At 59.2% G+C, this 18757-nt stretch overlaps 1 protein-coding gene and 1 long non-coding RNA gene across 3 annotated transcripts in view; both read left to right on the forward strand.

The window, feature by feature from the left end:
* Window positions 1-18757, forward strand: part of Ergic1 (endoplasmic reticulum-golgi intermediate compartment 1) — a 73170-nt gene that overhangs the window by 2877 nt on the left and 51536 nt on the right. The window contains exon 1 of one of the 2 annotated variants that reach the window (XM_078052453.1): window positions 17861-18009. The exons of the other annotated variant lie outside the window; for it this stretch is intronic. Coding sequence (XP_077908579.1) covers window positions 17876-18009 — 134 coding nt within the window. The 5' untranslated portion in view covers window positions 17861-17875. Of the gene's footprint in view, window positions 1-17860; window positions 18010-18757 lie in introns of those variants that run through there. 2 annotated transcript variants of the gene reach the window in all.
* Window positions 1170-3286, forward strand: LOC120885468 (uncharacterized). Its single transcript, XR_013440099.1, has 2 exons — window positions 1170-2422; window positions 2872-3286. It is a non-coding gene; the product is annotated as an uncharacterized LOC120885468 (long non-coding RNA).

Below are 18757 nucleotides of genomic sequence, written 5' to 3' on the forward strand. Positions count from 1 at the left end.
ATCTGCTTTATTCAGGCCATGTCCAGCACCCAGGGCGGTGCTTGGGCCAAGCCACTGTGATTGCTGCAGCTTTTTGCTGGGCACTGGGGCCGTTGGCAGCTAGCGATGAAAAGCAGGTCTGCATCCTTCTTCCTTCCTCCCCTAGGGATGGAACCCAGTGCCTGCCCCTTCCCCCCAGACCCCTGCCCCTTCCCTTTCAGCATTGTTTTTGGGTGAGGGAGGGGGTGGGCGCAGAGGAGGGACCCTGGACCTGAGGTGGTGTCTTGTGTTTGCTTTGCCTCTGCCCACAGGTCCACTGATAGCTGGGCACGTACTTGTGGAACTGGCCTTGTGACCTAGATCCGTGGGTGTTGTCCCTAGTTCCGGCTGGCCCGGGACCAGAGGCACCTGCCAGCTCTGCTGCTGAGCCTGGGGGGGGGGGGGAGAGAACAGCACGTGGCGTCCCCATGCCCCAAGCCAGTGGAGCCTGAACTCTCTCTCAGGAAGGAGGCGCAGGTGGCTGATGCCCCCACAAAGCCCAAGTTCAAACCCCAAGACCTGGGGGCTGCTGCTTCCCTACCTGACCCGTGCCCTGCCCTGGGACAATGGACTTGCCTCTTGGAGCTTCATTTCTCTCCTTCAAGGAGATGAGAGTTGTAGGGACAAGTGGGACACCCCTGCACTGTAGGGACAGCCACATAATTTGTGGGGCCCAGTGCTGCCCCTCTGGAAAAGTATTAGGAATTTCAAGATGGAGGCCGCGGAGCATTGAGCCAAGTGTGCAGCAAGCTTGGGACCCTGTGTGACAACAGGGGCCACAGCCTATGGTGCTGGCCCTGTGCGGTCCCTTGGGTCACTTCTCACTCTGGCCTTCCAAGTGGTCTCTGCCCTCTGGGAGACCCCAGACCTCTTCAGGACCCAGTGGGAGCTCTCCAAGGTGGAGCAATACTTCCCCATCCTGGTGCTGGCCCTCGGGTCTGGACCCCGTGCACCCCGCAGCCTGTGTGCTAGGCCCTGCAGACCGTGGCTGCCCCTGCGCCTGCGCCCGGCTGAGCCTCAGCCCCCACGGGGACTGTGAGCACAGTTAACCCCGAGCAGAGTGACAGCAGGGAGGCCTGCATGCCCAGTGAGCCTCGTCCCAGCGGAGCTCCCGGGAGCGACCACAGCACAAGCTTCACAGCCATGTGCGTAAATGGAGGCCTGCCTAAAACCCAGAGCCGAGGGAACGCGGGAGCCCGTGTGTTGTGTTGATTGAGCACTTACTAGCTCAGGACGGCTGGAAGAAGCTGGCAGGGGTCCACTCACTTTGACCCCGGCAGCTCTCCAAGGCAGCACTGCACTGTTCCTGGACACACAGGGCCTGTTGAGGTGGCAGAGGGCAGGAGCAGGGCCCATCAGCCAGCGGTGGCCCATTGCCGCCTTATAGGCTTCTTTTCCATTCACTAAATTGAGAGCGATCTGGAGCCCCTTCTGATTGGCTTCCTCTTGGCTGACCCTGTCCAGCAGGGCTCCTCACAAAGCTCAGAGCTTTCAGTCTTTTTCTTGTTTTTCTTTCTATTTTTAAAACTGGTTTCATGCAGTCTGACCCTTGATTCTGGAATCAGCGTTTTCAAAAGCCCTTACACCAGCTGATGGCATCACTCTTGAAGGCCAGGTCTGCGTGCTGTCCACGGGGCTGTGTCCACCTGCTCCTCTGGGCTGGGCGTGTAGGGGACTCGCTCCCCCAGGCCTTTGGATCCCCGGCTCTGATCTCCTGGTGGCTGTGACCTTGCTTTAGTAGGCAGTGGCCTTGCATTCCCCGCTCCCCCCCCCCCAGTTGCTGGGCGGTTTCTATAGACCCAGGAGAGCCAGGCAGGGCATAGGAGGGCCCTGGGGTGAGGCTGAGCTGGTACCTCTAAATGGTGCGCTTGAACCCCACTTCCATCGGGATCGTTTGAGAAGATGTCAAAATCCCCAAACTCAAGCTGTACCCCAGGCCCAGTGGTCCGGACCCCAGGGTGGGGCCTGGGTACTTTTGAAAGCCCCTTTGTGATTCCAGTGCTCTGTGTTGAGAGAACCCATAGCCAGCAGGGCAGAGGCCACCAGTAAAGTGATGGGCTGGGGGTCTTTTCTGTTAACATCCTCTATCTTCCAAGAAGTCCCAGGCCAACAGCTCCAGCATCGCCCGGGAGCTCTTGAACCTGCATCATCTCAGCGCCCACCTGCATCAGAAGCGCGTGTTAGCACAAGTCCTGGCTCTGGGAGACGGTGACACGCGGAGTCCTGCCCGTGCACACCACTGTCAGGCTGCCTCACTCAGGGCTCCCAGGCATCCTGCACGGAGGACCCACGGTCTCTTGGTTCAGCCCAGTTTTGCCTGATGAGTCCTCGGAGGCGCCCTGCTGTTGCTAGAATGCCTAGAACCCGGTTTGGGAAACACAGCCCTAATTGTCCTTTAGGAGTGGTAATTAGCCTAATTGTCTGTTGCAGCTTTAACATTTAGGCCTATTAACCTAATTACCTTGGCTGTGTGAGGGCAGAAACCTCCCACGCTCCACATAAAAAATCCTGGCCCAAGGGAGAGGCGGGAGGAGTCCCTCCTGCACTCCGTAGGAGCTCCTTAGGATGCTCCTCTGTGCCCTCTGAGCAGGCACGCTGAGTCCTGTTCATACCCAGGGAAATCAGCCCTCAGAAACTCTGGGTGTCAGCTGTATGCTCGCCTGACCCCGGCACCCGGGAGGCTGTGGTAGGAGGATCACCCAAGCCAGGAGGTCGAGACGAGCCCGGGTGACATAGTGAGACCCCAGCTCAGAAGGGAAAAGGAAAAAGAAATGCTGGGTCTCCTGGCTGGTGCAGCAAGGGGCCCCCTGGGGACCTGGCACACCTGACAGTGCCATCTCTGGTCCTTGTCAGCAGCCCCCTCCTGGAACCTGCCCTGCTCAGGAAGCGAGATGCATTTGAACTGGACCGAGTCTGCTGTGTTCCAGTGGTGGGCCCCCTGGACGAAGGACGGATGCAGTTAGGGTCGCAGCTCATCCATGTGCCTGGACACATGGCTGCTGGCTTCCCAGCGGCCCCTGCAACACGAGCTCCCTTCCTCTTGCTCTGGTCTGGGTGGCAGGGTCCCTGAAGGAGGGGGCAGCGCTACCTTGTTGCTCCTGCCTGTGGTTCTTGAGCTATGAGCCCTGTGCTGAGCGTCCTGCCGGGCGCCTCGCTGGACTGAAGTCACGCTGGCCTTATGCGTGACATGAGACTGTTAGGACTTTATTTTATTTTTGCTTAATTTTTTAAGCTAGCATATAATAAACTTGGCTCTTTTTTTGGTGCACACTTTGAAATGTTAGACATGTTTATCATGTAATCACCAGCCGCAGCTGGTACAAACCAGCCCTGGGCCCCCAGACCCCTCAGGCCTCCTCTCCAGTCACACTGTGTTAATTCAGTTTTTGGAAGTGCAGCCAGAACACTTGAGGTCTGCAGTCTTAACAGACTCCAGTGCACGATGCATGGGGTCGATCACAGGTAGTGCCACCCCTCAGATCTCTAGGGACATGCTTGCTCCACAGGCCTGAAACCTTTATCTGTGGAAATCTCCCAGCGTCCCTCTCCCCGGCCCCTGTGACCTCATTTCTTTAGTCTGCCTGTTTTGGAAGCCTCATGTCTCAGAATCAGATAGTATTTGGCCTTCTGTGCCTGACACATTTCACTTAGTATGCTCCTGGTTCATCTGTCTCACTGCAAACGACAGGATTCCCTTTCTTTTTCCAGGCTGAGTAGTATTCCAGCACGTGTGTATGCCTGCATTCACTTGTTGAGGTTGATTCCTCGTTTTTCTCCATCAGTGGGCTGCCTGGGGTGCGACGTCTCTTTGAGATCCTGATTTCAGTCCTTTGGAGAGGGCCCTGTCATGGGCTTGCTGAATCCTGTAGTCCACTTGTGGGTTTTCCAGTGGCCTCCAAAGTGGCCTCTGCGGTGGCTGCTCTGTGTTCCCCTCCCACCAGCAGAGCGTAAGGGAGCCCTTTTCCCACATCCCCCCGCAACACTGGTCATGCTTCCTGGTACAGCTGACCTAGCCCGTGTGGTCTGAGTCCCAGGGACTGGCATTTATTTCCCTGGCGATGAGCAATGTTGAGCATCTGATAGACCGGTGGCCGCTCGTCTCTGAAGATGTGTCTGTCCCTGTCCTCTGGGTTTCTCATGGGCTCCTGTGTCGTGTATTTTGGACATGAGCCCCTGTTGGACGTGCGGCTTGCAGGTGCCTGCCCTCCCCACGGGCTGCCCACTCGCTCCTGCGGCTTTAGTTTTAAGTAGGAAGCCGGTCCAGGGCTGGGAACGGCCAGGCCACCACCGGCTGGCAGAGCGGCTGGAGCCCCAGGGGCTGGTGGCTCCCCTCAGTGCCTCCTGCCTGGCTGCTGCCCTGACCGGCCAGTTGCTGGCTGCCACCGGCTCTCAGGCCAGAAGGCACAGAATTTAGCCACAGTCTCCCTGAAGAACTTGGGAGCCCGGTACTGCCCAGCCTGGTTTGACGTTTCCTGGGTCCAGGTGACACTCAAAGAGTGTGCAGAGAGAGCCTCCAGATCTTCAGGGGGACGTGCTGCATGGTGGTCCACCCTGTCCACCTTCCAGAAGGTTCCCCACTGTAAATCCCGCAACTGGGCATACGGCCAGGCCGCCCTGGGAACAGCCCTCGGGTGCTGGCCTGACGGGTCTCTGAATCTGCATTCCTGCCTCGCTCTTCTCCGCCCGGGGGCCCTGGACGAGAGACTGTCCCCAAGCCTTGGTTTGCCTTACCTGCAAATTGGGGTGTTCGTACTGTCCCCGCAGGGCTTTGGGGAGGATGGGACCAGCGCCTGTGGCCTGTGAGATGCGCTGCCTGGAAGGAGGAGCGCATCCCCCCCCCCCTTCCTGCAGCACAAGCCCATGGTCCTCGCAGCGCCCCTGACCCCAGCCGCCAGTCATCTGGAGACGGCTCTTGGAAAGCCTGGCCCCTTGTTTGCAGAGAGGCTCACGTGAGCACACCTCGTGGTTAGGCCTGAAGCTGGACTCTGCATCCTTGGTGGCACCCACAGGGACACAGATGCCAGACCTCAGTGAGCGGTCGGAGCAGGCGCAGGCCCCGGCCAGCGGCGGCGATGCCCCAGCAGGAAGCGGGGCCCCGTGTGGCCCTAATGAAGACCTCATGACGTGTGTGGAGGTGCTTGGCGCCAACTCTGGTTTTATTTCTGTCTAGCACCACAGTCACCAGCCTTTCCAAGGGTCGTTGATGGCTGCAGTGTGCAGGCCCCGTGTGTGTGGTGTGTGAACAGCTGTGCTCGCTGGGCGGATGGACAGACCTCTGGGCCGAGCCCTGGACTCTGGTGGGCACAGACCTGCAGCAGGACAGAGGCAGCCTCGGAGTCCCGTCCTACCCTGGGCCTGGCCTGGCCCAGGCTTGGCCCAAGGGGCTGACTCCTCCAGGCCCGTCTGCTGGGATGGCACTGCTGCCTTTACCATTGCTCCTGCCTCCCTGGGCAGGCCTAGAGCTGGTGGAAGTCCCTCCTGAGGGACACGCCCTTCTGCAGGACCTGTCATACCTCCTGCTCCCAGGGTGTCCCCATCAGGAACCTCCCGCTGAGGCACTGGTAACACCGGGGGTCCCCACGGAGCCAGCTGTTACCAAGGGCCAGGCTTGGACTCTTCCGCGCACCCTCGAGGCAGGATGCCGGGGTACAGAGGGGACAGGACTCGGCAGAGTCACGCAAACAGGTGACACAGCCTTGACTGGCACGCTGTGACATCAGAGCTGGCCTTCCTGACCACGGCTTCAGCCCCTGGGGGTAGGTTAACACTGGCATTTTCTCGGGGACACCCCACGGACACCGACGTCATCCCGTCCGCCTGGTTGTGTTTGTCACTGTTGCCATGGGAGCCTGAGGCCTCTGGGTAATGGGAGGAGGCCGCCGGTGGCCATTTCCCATTGCGCAGCTGCCAGGCAGGAAGTTCCCGGGAGCCCAAGGAGCGTCTGTGGTTAGTGCCACCGCCTCTTGCGGAGGAAGCCCTGGCCGGTCCCCAGAGCCCCAGCTGCAGGCCCAGCGTGGGCTGGGTGAGGGTCGGCTGCCCCCTGACCATGTTCACTGAAGCTCTGCTGCCAGGCTAGGGCCTGCCCCTGCCTCGCAGGCCTGGTGCATCTCATTTTTACAAACTAAGGGAACTTTTAATTCAGAAATGATTTTAAGTGTATGAAAAGTTGTGTTGCCACGTACCCCATGTCCCGTGTCCCCACGGTCCATGCGTTACGTTGCCGTGACGTGTTCATCCGGCTGAGAAGCTGACCTGTGGCTCCTCTTCTCCCTCCTCTCCCTGTAAACTGACCCTCCTGGAGGGAAGGAGACCACCCAGTCCCCGTGTGACGTCACATGACTTAACATGAGCAGGACCCAGGGCAGGGGCAGCTCGGCTGCCTCTGGGCCTCGCAAGCTTATGGCAATGTAGGGTTGGGCTTGCGGGGCGCAAGGCAGTCTGTGACCAAGACACAGACCTGCGGGATAGGAGGTGGCATCCATGCCTGGAGTGGGCGTGGCAGTCGGCACCCACCCTGCGGTTCTTCTATTGCACCCTGCACCTTTTGTAAGCAGAGCCAATGACAAGGGCCCAGCACCCACATCACAAGGGAAACTTGGAAAGGAATACTTCACTACTTCACCCAGCACTGTAGTGTTTTAGGAGTGGAGACTCCAGATTCCAAGTCTTTTTTTTTTTTTTTTTAAATTGTATCGTGTATATTTAAGATGTACAGCATGATTTTTTTTTTTTTAAGAGAGAGTGAGAGAGAGAGGGGGACAGAGAGAGAGAATTTTAACATTTATTTTTTCTTAGTTCTCGGTGGACACAACATCTTCGTTTGTATGTGGTGCTGAGGATCGAACCCGGGCCGCAGGCACGCTAGCGAGCGTGCTACCGCTTGAGCCACATCCCCAGCCCACAGCATGATGTTTTTAAGACACACACATAGTAAAATGGTTATTGTAGTGAAACATCATCTCACACAGTTGCTAGATTAGTCTATTTTCCAGTGCTGTTACAAAGCATCTGAGCTGGGTAACTTATAAATAAAAGAGGTTTATTTAGCTCACAATTTCCAGGCTGAGAGTTCAGATGGCATTGCGCTGGCTCTGTGTGAGTGCCCCTGGCTATCTCACTTTGTGGCCAATGGCATCTTGTGCAAGAGGTAGAGATCAAACAGGGAAAACAAACAACATGGAGAGATCGGTGGATGGGAGGGGCTTTTATAACAACCCTCCCCCGGGAACTAACTAATCCCAGGAGAACTACCTTAACCTCTCTCAAGAGTGACACTGGTAGTGACCTCCTTCCTGGCCACACCTGTTAAGGGTTCCATTACTTCGCGTTGCCAAAGCTGGGACCCAGCTTCCCTCACATAAACCTTGGGGACCAGCCCCCTGCAGGTCCCAATCAGCTCATGGCTCACTCCTCAGGGGCAAGAGCCCCTGTGAGGGACACGCACACGTCACCACCCGTGGTCCCTCGTCTCCAGTGGATCCACTTGGAAATCTGTGTCCTTTGACCTCCTTCTGCCTCTTTCCTGTTTCCTCCTGCACCTGATCCTGGGGACCATTTTTACTCCCTGTGTCTTTGACCTTTTGAGTAGAAAACAGAGCGCCAGGGAGAGGTCACAGTGCGAAGTTGTCCTCTGGGCGTCTAGCCTTCCCCCCAGCACGTGTCCTCTGGGCCCATGGCTTGTGGCACTGTCTCTTTGTGTCTGCACCTGCTTCCGTGTTCACTTGGCCCTTGGTGGACACTCATGGAGTTTGCATAACTTGGCACCTTTGCCAGGTGTGGCTTTGTGTCCTCTGAGTGTGTGCCCAGAGAGATGCTAGCAGGGTGCTGGGCACCCCCTGCTGCTTTCCCCACGGTGGGCTCGTCTGAGCCCCACGGTGTGCAGAGTCCCCTCTCCACTTCCTCACCAGCGCTTGCTCTCTGTCATCTGGACAGCAGGCGTGAGGTGGTGGCTGCCTGCATTTCCCTGGTGTCTGATGGCACCTTTCCACAGACCTGCTGGCCATTAAAGTGCCTGTTCAAGCCCTGCCCAGTTTTGACGGGATGACGTTTTCTTGCTCCCGAGTGGTAAATCTGACCCTCCCCAGTGAGCCCTGGGGTCTCCCAGCCATGGCCTTTCCGTTCCTTTGATGCCATCTGCTTGGTGACATCCAAGAAATCATTGCCAAAGCCCGTGTCCAGGCCTTCCCTGATTTCCTCTAGCAGTTTTGTGCTTTGGGGTTTTACGTGTTCTTATTTATTCAAGTTTATTTTTGCATATGGTATAAGATAAGGGGCCAGTTCCACTCAGGATGCTCAGCTTTCCCAGCCTGATTGGTTGAGGAGCCTGCTCCCCTGTGTCCTCTCGGTGCCTGGTCGAGTTAGCGGCCCTGTATCTGGAGGCTTGGTCCTGCTGCACCGTCTTCCTGCTGATTTTCCCTGCCAGGGCCGTGCTCTTTCCTGACTGTGGCTCTGTAATGTGACCCTAAGTCAGGAAGCTGGTGTCTTCGACCTCCCTCTTCTCTACTGCTTCGACCTCCCTCTTCTCTACTGCTTTGGCTCTCTCGTACAGGCCTTAGGGGCGGTGGCATGGGACTCCTGGGCGGGGTCGCACCGAGTCTGCTTGCTGACCGTCGACTGCTTCCGTCGGTGGCAGGCCTGCAGTCTCTTTGGGTCCTTTTCAGTCTCTGTCACGTCCCGTAGCTCTCAGGCGTCCGCCTCCCTGGACAAACTGTTCAGTTTATCCCTGAGCTGTCCTGATGTGGCTCTCACGCGCGGGGCTGCTTCCTGGTCTCAGGGAGGCCGTCGTCTGTGGTGGACACGCGGGTCGTGTGTGGCTTCTAGACCGTGTGACATCCGGGGCTTGCTGCATCGGGAATCTTGCTGCTCCTTCCTGGAGTGGGCACCTCCTATTTCTTTTCTTTGTCTAGTTGCTCTGGCCCGTGCCTCTGGTGCTCCGTGGTGGAGGTAGAGGGACCAGACGCACCCTCCTCACCCAGTGCCAGACCTTAGCAGAGAAGCTTTGGCTTCGCCCTGGTCATGTTGGCTGTGGGATTTTCTTTCCTCCTGCTCCTGGTGTGTGGCACGAGACCTGACCGGTGGACATCTTCACCTGTGCTTCTGGAAGGGGGAATGGGGGTGAGCGGAAGGCATTGGGCACTTGGCAGGCAGGGACAGTAGACAAGAAAGCGCTGTCATCTCTGGGTCTCCAGAGGAGCACTAGCTGCTGTCCCCACGTCAGTGCATTCCGTTCTCACAGGTGGGCCACCTGGGGGCTTCTGCCCACTCCACAGGGGCGAGCGCCAAGGTGGAGTGGGCTGTCCTGGCGTTGGCAGGTTAACATCAGGATTTACGGAGGGGCCTGCGGTGGGTGAGGCCGCCCTGGGTGGGGTCAGGGGAACCAGGCTCAGAAGGCTGGAGCACCTGCCCGGGTGTCAGGGGGACTTGCAGCTCGGCTTCTGCCGCAGAGTTGGGGTGTGTGTCAAGCTAAGTGAGCTGAGTCAAGGGCCATGAGAAGGTCCCCTGCTCTGTCCGGCCAGGTCCCTGGGCCATGCAGGCACGTCACCCCAGGTGGCCCTCACTCGCCTCACCCACTGGAGCACATCAAATTGGCCGCTGGGACTCGCCTCGTTCCGTGGCTGCTGCTTGGTGCTGATCTGGGGCAACTGGGCAGGAGTCCCTGGGAAAGAGGATGGAGGCCTTTGTAGTCTCTCTCTCTCTGGAATGGGAAGACTGTCTGGCAGTGATACTGCAAGGATCGAACCTAACAGAGAAGAGGTCAGTAGGAGCCCAGGCTCCCGAGGCCGACTCCTACCTGAGAGTGCCCCACTTATCCGCTCTGTGACCTTGGGCAAGTGACCACCTGGCCTGCCCCCTCCCCAGGCAGACTTGCCCAAGGTCTTTTTCCCCTTTAGCGCTGAGAGCAAGCCATGGACCTGTGGGTGCCGGGCCACCCAGCCAAGGAGGAGCAGGAGCTGCTCCTGTGTCTGCAGACCCCACTGGGCCTGGTGGGATCGGAGCCGGACAGGATGGCTCCAGGTGCTGGGCATGTTGCCACCGCTCCACAGGAGGGTAGGTCATGTCTTGGTGCCTCCACTTTGAGCCCAGTAGTTAAAGCCCAGCCAGGCCACCAGCCCATGGGAAGGGTCTGGAGGTGGCATCCAGTCTTCCGGAGCAGGCGCAGTCCGCCTGGGGGCCTCCGGCCACTGACCAGTGCCCAGGACTTGGTTTTGCTGGCTGGTGTCCAGGAGGCCTCTTGGCCTCTAAACCAGGCCACTGCTCCTCAGGTTCTCTTCTGGGCTTCTTGCTGGCAGTGGAACTGGGGACCTGGGCAGGGAGGTCTCCCTTTGGAAGGAGCTGGTCTTTGGGAAATAGTAGGGACCAGCCACCAAGAGCTGGGTCTCCAGAGGCCCCCACCAGAGCAGAGACTGGCTCTGCTGTGTTCGTCGTGGGGTGGGTCCCCAGGGCCTAGGACAGCGCCAGGCACACTGAAGGCACCACACAGCAAGTGATTGGAGCTCCCTCCCTGGGTAGGATGAGCTCTGCTCCTGCAGGCTCCCAATGCGGTGGCACCTTAGCAGGAATGGGAACCTTCCCTGGGGTCAGTAGGGGGTCACGAGGTGACACAGGCACCCAGCCCCGGTCAGTTCTCGGCACAGGGCTGAAGTGGCTGGGTATTTCCATGTTGAGACTCGACAGGGTCGTGCACCTGGACCCTGGTCCTCCACTGGAGATGGGAGGAGCAGCAGCCCTCTCCAAGGGCAGCTGGAGAGGCCACGCGGGAGATGGGACTTTGGGGCAGCATTCAGTGGACATTGACTCATAGCTGCTGGTCCACGCAGTTTAAGAGGCACTGACCCCCGCGGGTGCGGCCCGTCTTCTCATCTCTGAAGCAGGGGCTTCGCAGGCAGCGGGGGTCACTCTGCCTCAATGTGGGGACAAAGTACTGACGCCTGGGGACTCGGTGGGCACTCGGCCACCAGGGCTCTGGGCTCCCACGATGGGCCCCTTCAGTGAGCTGCCTGGGCTGTCGGGCAGGACAGGTGTTGCAGGCTTCCTGGTGGGGCAGGTGTGTTGGCACCCTGTGGGTCGTTGCACCGCGGCCTGGTGGCATTTCCCAGAACTCTAGGACACACCATGGGGTGGGGATGGCGACACCAGTTTCCACGAGGGCCCTGGTGGGGGAGGGGAGCGTGTCCACCCGCCTCCAGCCGCTCTGCGTCTGGAGAGCCCTGTGCCCTTTGTGTCTCTGTAGCCTGTGTCTCTCCTGGCAGCTCAGCAGGGCCACCGACCCTGCACCCAGCTCTGCGGCTGAGTGGCCTCCTTGCTGGTGGGCACCCATGAGCATGTTTGCTCACTGAGACACGTAACATTTACTGCTGGGCCCTGCACCGGGGATGGAGTGGCCGTGATGGATCTGGCGTCCCCTCTGTGGGGCTTACAGGGCAAGGGGAACAAGGACAGGCGTCTGAGGGAGAGTTTTCTGAGCAGAGGGGCCCTGAGAGCTCTGGGGATGGCAGGGGCATCTGGACAGGGGTGAAGAAGATTCCCCGCGACCCTGTCCCATGCTTTCACCTTGAGTGATTGGTTCAGAGCCAGGGCGAGGGGTCAGGGCAGTCCAGAGGCCAAAACAGGACTGAGCCGGTGTGGGTGAGGCGGAAGGACACCTGGGGGGCGTGGCTGGGGCCGCCAGCCTGCACGGGGCCTGTGCTGCCCGCTCCCGCTGCCCAGTCTTCTGGCTGGCGTCTCCGATTCACATTTTCCACATCAAATGACGTCCTGAAAATGTTGACCTTTGATTCATCAAGTGGCCCTTATTAGATTGGAAGTTATATCCCATCAACTAAAAAACAATGACCGGTGACTCAGTTGGAGGCACTCAAGGCCAGAGGGGAGGCGTGTGCCTCAGTCCTGCGTCCCCAGGTGGCCGGGCCATTCCCATGAGGGCTGGGCTAGAGAAGCCGAGGTGGGCTGGACGCCAGGCCCAGGCAGCGGGACCTGGACCTGAGCCCCGAGGCAGAGGGCTCCCAGGCGGGAGGAGAGTGGGGGTGTGGGCGAAGTAGCAGGCCTCCTGGGGGAGGGGCACTCTAGGGGTGAGTTGTGGGGGTCAGTGAGGTGGGAGGGGGGAAGACGAGGGGTGCTGTGAGCAGGTGAGGGGGTCTCCCTGTGCGGCACTTGGCCGCGGAGAGTCAGGCAGGTTCTTGAGCAGATGTGGTGCTTCAGAAAACCAGGGGGATCAAGTGAGGGAACCCCTAGGGCGCTGTGAAGGGGAAGCAGGAGCCCACAGTGGGGATGGGTCGGCTCCTCATACATGGCGGGCGGAGCTCCCCACTCGGGATGCCTGCTCATTATGCAGACCCTTGTGGAGCAGGACTGGACTAGGGGCCCATCTCGCGGACTCCACCTTGCCTCGGTCGCCCCTGCCTCCATGTCCCCTTTATACACTGGGGCAGAGTGACCTCCCAGGGCCCTGTGGTGTACAGTTAAATCCTGCACAGGATGTGCCTGAAGCAAGTTCCAGGCACACTGGCGGGGGGGTGGGGGGGGTGGTGGGGGTGGGGTGGGGGTGGGGTGGGGGGGTGGGGTGGGGGTGGGGGGAGTGAGAGGCCGGGTCTCTGACAACCCCACAATAGGAAAGTCACAGCTAGGACCTTGCAAAGCTTGTGGGAAGAGGTGTTGGGGTCCCAGGGCCTCTCACAGGCCTTAGGAACAAATGTCAAAGGTCGCGTTGATGGTGCCCTCGAACCCCAGCATCGTTTGGGGGCAACAAGATCGCGTGCGTGGGTTGCCATTAAGGCTCCACTGCAGCTGTCAAGCCACACACCTGTCCTTCAGGGCCCCACTGCTCCTGGGACCCGAGGCACGTGACTCTGTCCCCCTGTGCTCTTGTCTTCCAGCTTCCCTTGTAGCCCCCAGAGTGGGGACATGGAGTCTGGGTCTCCCTCTGCTTCTGCTTTGCGTCCCTTTCACTTTTGGCCCCCGGGGCCGTCTGGCTGGTCGTCCAATCCTCAGTCACTTACAAATGTTCCCGCTGGCCACTGCACTGCGCACTGTCCGGTGGTGAAACGGGGACACAGCCCCCGCCCCAGCGCCCCGAGTTTCAGCCAGGAAATCAACACCCAGCTACACTTACCGTCCTCAACCACTTACCGTCCTCAGTTGTTGAGAGGACTCTCAGAAAGTCACAGGGACCAGCAGCTCAGGAGAGCGAGGGAGGTGGGGAAGAGCGAGGGGTGCCGCAGCAGGTGGGGGGTCTCCCTCTTTGCAGCAGGATTGAACTTCAAAGCCAGCCTCAGAAACTGTGAGGCGCTAAGCAACTCAGTGAGACCCTCTTTCTAAATAAAATAGAAAAGGGGCTGGGATGTGGCTCAGTGTCGAGTACCCCGAGTTCGATTCCCGGTACTAAAAAAAAAAAAAAAGAGTCACAGGGGACCCGGAGCCTGCGTCTGCAGGGCCTCCAAGGGAGCCGGTGCCTTGACACTTGAAAGATATGTAAGGCTCACTGAGTCCCTGGGGGGAGGGAGGCCCAGGTGGAGGGAGAGCAGGGACACAGGTCCCCTGGCACAGTGGGAGCTGGTCGGGGCAGAAGTGACTGGAGGACAGCCGGGGAGCGCCGGGCGGGAGAGGTCTTTTGAGCCACGAGGACCTCAGAGGCCCAGGGAGGAATTTGCCCTCTATCCTGGGCCTCCTTGGGCCCCCGAGGCCTTCTGAGTAGATCCTTGTGGAAAGCTCACCCTGGACAGAAGGAGGTGTGGATAGAGCAGCGCCTGCAGCCTGGGGGCGAGGCAGGTGGTCTGCACCACCCACCAGGTCCTTGGAGCCCGGCTCTTGCCTGGCACCTAGTGATGGTGCAGAAGACAGCGGGTGCCAGGACTGTGTGTCCTGGGGCTTGGGGCGGAAATGGGGGTGCTTTGCCGAGTGTCTTGCTGTCATGTGACTGTGACCATTCTAACCCATCTTGCTTCGGAGGACACAGGTGAAGTCTGTTCAGTGACCCTGCTGAGTGCCAGCCCAAGCTCATCATCTTGGCCAGCTTCTAGGCCCCCTGTGACGTGGACAGTGCCCCACAGGCCAAGGAGCTTGCCCAGGGTCCTGAGGTGCCTGTGGCCAGGTGTTCCTGAGTCACAGGGCATGCAGGAGGGCACGGGAACATGGGGGCTGCTGGACACAGGGCTGCAGCCTTTGCAGCCACAAGGCCTGGACCCAGGCAGCCACTCAAGGCACGGGAGGCTCCTGTTAGCTCTGCTAGGCCACCACTGAGACGCCCTTTGTAGCGGCTGGGGTACTTGATTTTGGGTGGGCAGTGAGTGGCCTTTGTGGGAGGCTTCCCACACCCCATGCACCCCATCCTGGGCCGTGGGCAGGGCTGTTCCCTGTAAATACCAGTCCACTGACGTGCACATTCTTCCTGCGTGACTTCCCTGTCCAGATGAGACACTGCTCTGGGCCATGCAGGTCCCCGGGAGGGGTCGGAGGCCCTGATTGCAGGCAGCCAGCTGGTCATTCAGGGGATCCGCTCCAGGCTGGACACACTCCAGGAGGCCAGCACCTCCCACCGTCACCACCTCTGTCTGTCGCTGTCCCAGCTGGCTGACAAGGGCGCATTCCAGGCTGGAGTCGGCCTCCCCCCTTCTGTTTCCTTCCAGCTAAACTGTGAGGTTGTGGCTCAGGTCAGCCCGTGCCCAGGCAGGACACAATGTGCTCCCTGTGGGGAAGAGGGCAGCTGGTGCCTGCTCAGCGCCTTGGCCCCTTGGTTTGTTTGACAAATGCACTGAGCACCTACTACGTGCCCGGTGTGGTTCTAGCACTGGGCATAAAGAGGGGGTGGTTGTACCCTGGCAACTCAGGAAGCCGAGGCAGGAGGATCCCAGGTTCAAGGATAGCCTGGGCGTTTTAGCAGGATCCTTTCTCAAAAAAAAACTGAAAAGGTCTGGGGTGTGGCTCAGTGATGGGACAGGTCCCTGCGCTCTATCCCCAGCCCCTCAGAAAACCTCTGGGAGGAAGCAGTCTGCCCACCCACCAGGAAGCACAGCTGCTCTCACCTCCATCACAGATTGGAGCAGACACAACTAAATGCAGTGTGAGGTTCTAGACCAGAAAACCTGAGGGGAAAACCCATGCAAATGTGTGTTCAGCTGATAGAGTCACGCCAAGGCGTACCTCTGAGTTCCGAGGAGGTTTCTCTGGTCACGTTATGTGACGGAAAGCCAGGTGGAGGGTGCAGGGAGCCTTCTGTGCTGTTGGTACAGACCAGCTTCTCTGAGCTCGCACTGGCCCAGGGGAAGGACTACAGCAGAGAAAACGGTAGCGGGGTCTTCGCCATCGTGTCAGGGCCACACGGATGAGTGGCCTCAGCCCCCAGACCCGCACCTGCACCTGTGGGCGCCACCTGCACACCCTGGGCCAACCCAGATTGGAAGTCTTCAGGGAGGAAGTGCCCTGGGCACACGGCTACGGCCTTTAGTCCTCGTCTTCGTCTGCTCATTAGTTCGCATCACAACTGGGTGTGTGTATAGTGACAGGGACACCTTTCAGCTCTAAGACCCCACTTCAACAGTCATCTCCCTGGCAACTTGGTATCAGTGACAGGAACTTCCCCGGCCTCAGGGTGCTACCCAAATGGCAGTCACCACCATCGAGGCCACATGGACTTCTACCACCCACCAGGCCCATGTGGCTGATTAAATGGCTTCACTTTTAAAAATTCGGACGGATGCGTTTCAAAAGGTGGTCACTGTCCTCCTCCCTGGGAGTGGAAAGCCAGCCTCACCCGCCGTGAGCCCACGGGATTCACGAGACTTGGCGAGGGGAGAAGAAGGTTCTAGAAGGCCCTGCGCTGGTTGGAGGCTGTGCGGAAGTCTTCTCCTCCTTTCACTACTAGCGTGATCACCCCGCCTGGGCGTGGCTCCTGGAGCACTTACCTGGCCCACGAGGCTGGGGTCCAGCCAGCACAGTGGGATGTAGGTGTTAAAAGGCTGCGTCACCGAGTGTCCTGGACTTGGTCGAGGGAAGGGAAAGGTGGCCCCTGCCTCCTCCCTGAGGGACAGACACCAGCCCACCGTCATCCTGGGTGCCTATCCAGCCTCTTTCCTCCAGGAGCCCCTCCGGAGCCGCAGGGCCGGGTCTGGCGCCCCCTGCAGGCAGCCCCTCTGCTCTGCCCTCAACTCCACAGCCTGTCCGTCCTCGGGGAAGTGCCACCCGTGACCTTCCTGGAGCTCTTCTCACGGGGTGTGTTATTGTTCCTAGGTGCCCCTAGGCTGTGGCATGGTGGCGCAGCAGAATGGGGCTGTGTGCCTCTTGTAGGCAGCAGCGCAGACTGAGTTCTCCTTCTTGCTCTAGTCTTTTTTTTTTTTTTAATACTGGTTGCAGCCCACTAGACAGATTTCTCAACCCACCCAAACCTGCAATTGGCAAGACACTCTGGGGGCGTTTCAGTGAGAATCCTATGAACAGGTCGCCTTTTTAAAGCAGCCACTAGCTGCTAAGCACAGTGCTGGACACTCCCGATTCATCTTGAGCACACTTTGTACACCAGGCCACCAGGCTCAGAGAGGGACATCACTTAGCCCAGCTCACACAGCAGGGAGGGCAGGTTTCAGGAGTTCTTGAATGCCTGCCTGGGTCCTGCCACTTGCTTGGGGTTGCACCCAGGGAAGGTGGCAGTAGGAATCCAAGGAAAGAAGCCCTGAAACCGTCTCTGTCACATGATCCTCAGGTGGTGCCGAGGAGTCCCACACGTGGATGATGACTTGATTCTCTTTAGTTTTTTAATTTTAATTTCTAAATTGAACTGTGGCTCATGACAGAGCGCTCGTGAAACGCGCAGCGCGGTGGCCGCGCGTGGATGGGGGTACAGCCCGTTTTCAGCACCCCGGGAGGCCACCGAGGTGAGCCGGCTCCTGACTCCTGCGGGCATTAGTTCTGCGTGTCCCTCGGCCTGTGCGTGGGACTTCTTCCTTCCATAGCACGTCTGTGATGTCACCCACGTGGCTGTCCACTGGGCCCCAGAAAAGGCCAGGGACCCCTCCAGACTTTTCAGCCAGGACCTGGCCTTCTGAGAGTGCCCATCGGATGTCCATGGCTCCTGCATGCCAGTCAGTCATCTGCTCTGTCTCTGACCCCCCCAGAGGAGAGACGCAGCCTCCCTGCCCCCATTTTGCATGTGAACAGGTTGAGCCTGGAGAGGGCTGGCCGCTGGGTCAGCAGAGGTTGTCCCCTCCCTGTGCTACTCTGGTGGAGAACTGCGTGGTGAGCCCACCAGTGGTGATGGCCACGGTACCGGTGTGGTCAGTCATGGCCGACCACTGCTTGCTTTGTGCAGCGAATTGGCCACTCCTGAGGTAGGGCCCAGCTTTCAGCCGCACTCCCATGGTGGGCAGGATTTTCACCCCCACTTTACAGAAGTCACAAGTCTGCGCAGCTACCTGCAGACATGGAGGTCACCGGTGCCAACTAGGAGGAGCCCCGAACCCGTGAAGCAAGGGGCACCTGGTGTGCACAATACAGACCAAGATACCCCCAGCAGCCATGGAGCTGTGTGTCCTCGCTGTAGGAAAGGCCACTTGGGGACAGGAAAAGACCAGCCGTACAAGGGGGTTGGGGCTTCAGGGGTGTGGGTTTTAAGAGAGAGGCCTCTCTTGGGCACTGCCCTGGTGGACAGATGCCATCGCACATTCATCCAAGCCCAAGGACGCTCAGCCCTGTAGAACCAAGCACTGGGTGTGATGGGTGGCCTGGCTGGCGCCTGTGGATGACAGATGTGCCTTCTGAGGGTGTGTGGACAGCGGGAGCTGTGCACATGTGGGTCAGGGAGGACGGACTTTGTGTCTGCTCTGTGTTCCTGTGAACCCGAAGCTGCTCCCAAGCACAGTGCTTTGTACCAATGGAAATGTGGTCCACGGGGCGCTTGGTGCTGAGCTGCCAGGACCCCAGGTTGACGGGAAGGCTGTCCTGGCTCCACACTGGAGGGTCCCTGGCCATCCACCGTGGGCCCTTCCTTTCCGTTCCTGTCTGCAGGTGTGCATGGCCTTGGGGGCTCCAGGGAGGCCACTGGGGATCTGGCTGGCTTGGGTGGGTCCTCAGAAGGTGGGCACTCTTGCCATTTGGGCAGGAGGAGGAAGAAGGCGAGGGAGGTAGTAGCTTCCCTCTGTGGTCCCCACTCCAGGACAGTGTGGGCTCAGAGGAGGCTGGACTCAGGGGAGGCCGGCCTCACCACTGCAGGGCATTGCAAACTCCGGGCTCAGCTGAATCAGTGTCCTATGGAAAAGTACATCTTGCTCAGGAGCCAAGGAAAGTGGAGGCTCTGCAGCCGGCACACTGAGGTCTCCAGGCGTGACTCACACCTAGCGGGAGGGAGGGTGGCTGGGAGGCAGGCACTGGGCTCAGCTGGCAGCAGGGCCCTCGGCCAGCTCAGGGCAGCTCAGGGCTCTCACTGAACAGCATGTGCCACAGGCACATCGTCAGAGGGCTTCGTCAGGCCAAATCCCCACGTTCGCCTCTCAGCCATGGATAAAGTGAGTCACTGCAAAATCCGATTTTCGTATTCTGCGTTATTGGTTAGAGATGGGTCAGTGCAGGAGGAGTCTGGTAGAGATGGGCTCCCAAAGCCTGCAGATTCGGGAGCATCTGGACGTCCTGGGGAGAGCCCCAGGATGACTCTGGTCCTTGTTTGTGACATGGGTGATTCAGTGCAGCTCCCTGGGCACCAGGTTCTCGTCTTCAAAATGGGTCTAGATGACAGCAGCCCCGTGACCCCAGAAAGCGT

The sequence above is a fragment of the Ictidomys tridecemlineatus genome, chromosome 1 (genome assembly GCF_052094955.1).
Source record: "Ictidomys tridecemlineatus isolate mIctTri1 chromosome 1, mIctTri1.hap1, whole genome shotgun sequence".
In the NCBI taxonomy this organism is placed as follows: Eukaryota; Metazoa; Chordata; class Mammalia; order Rodentia; family Sciuridae; genus Ictidomys; species Ictidomys tridecemlineatus.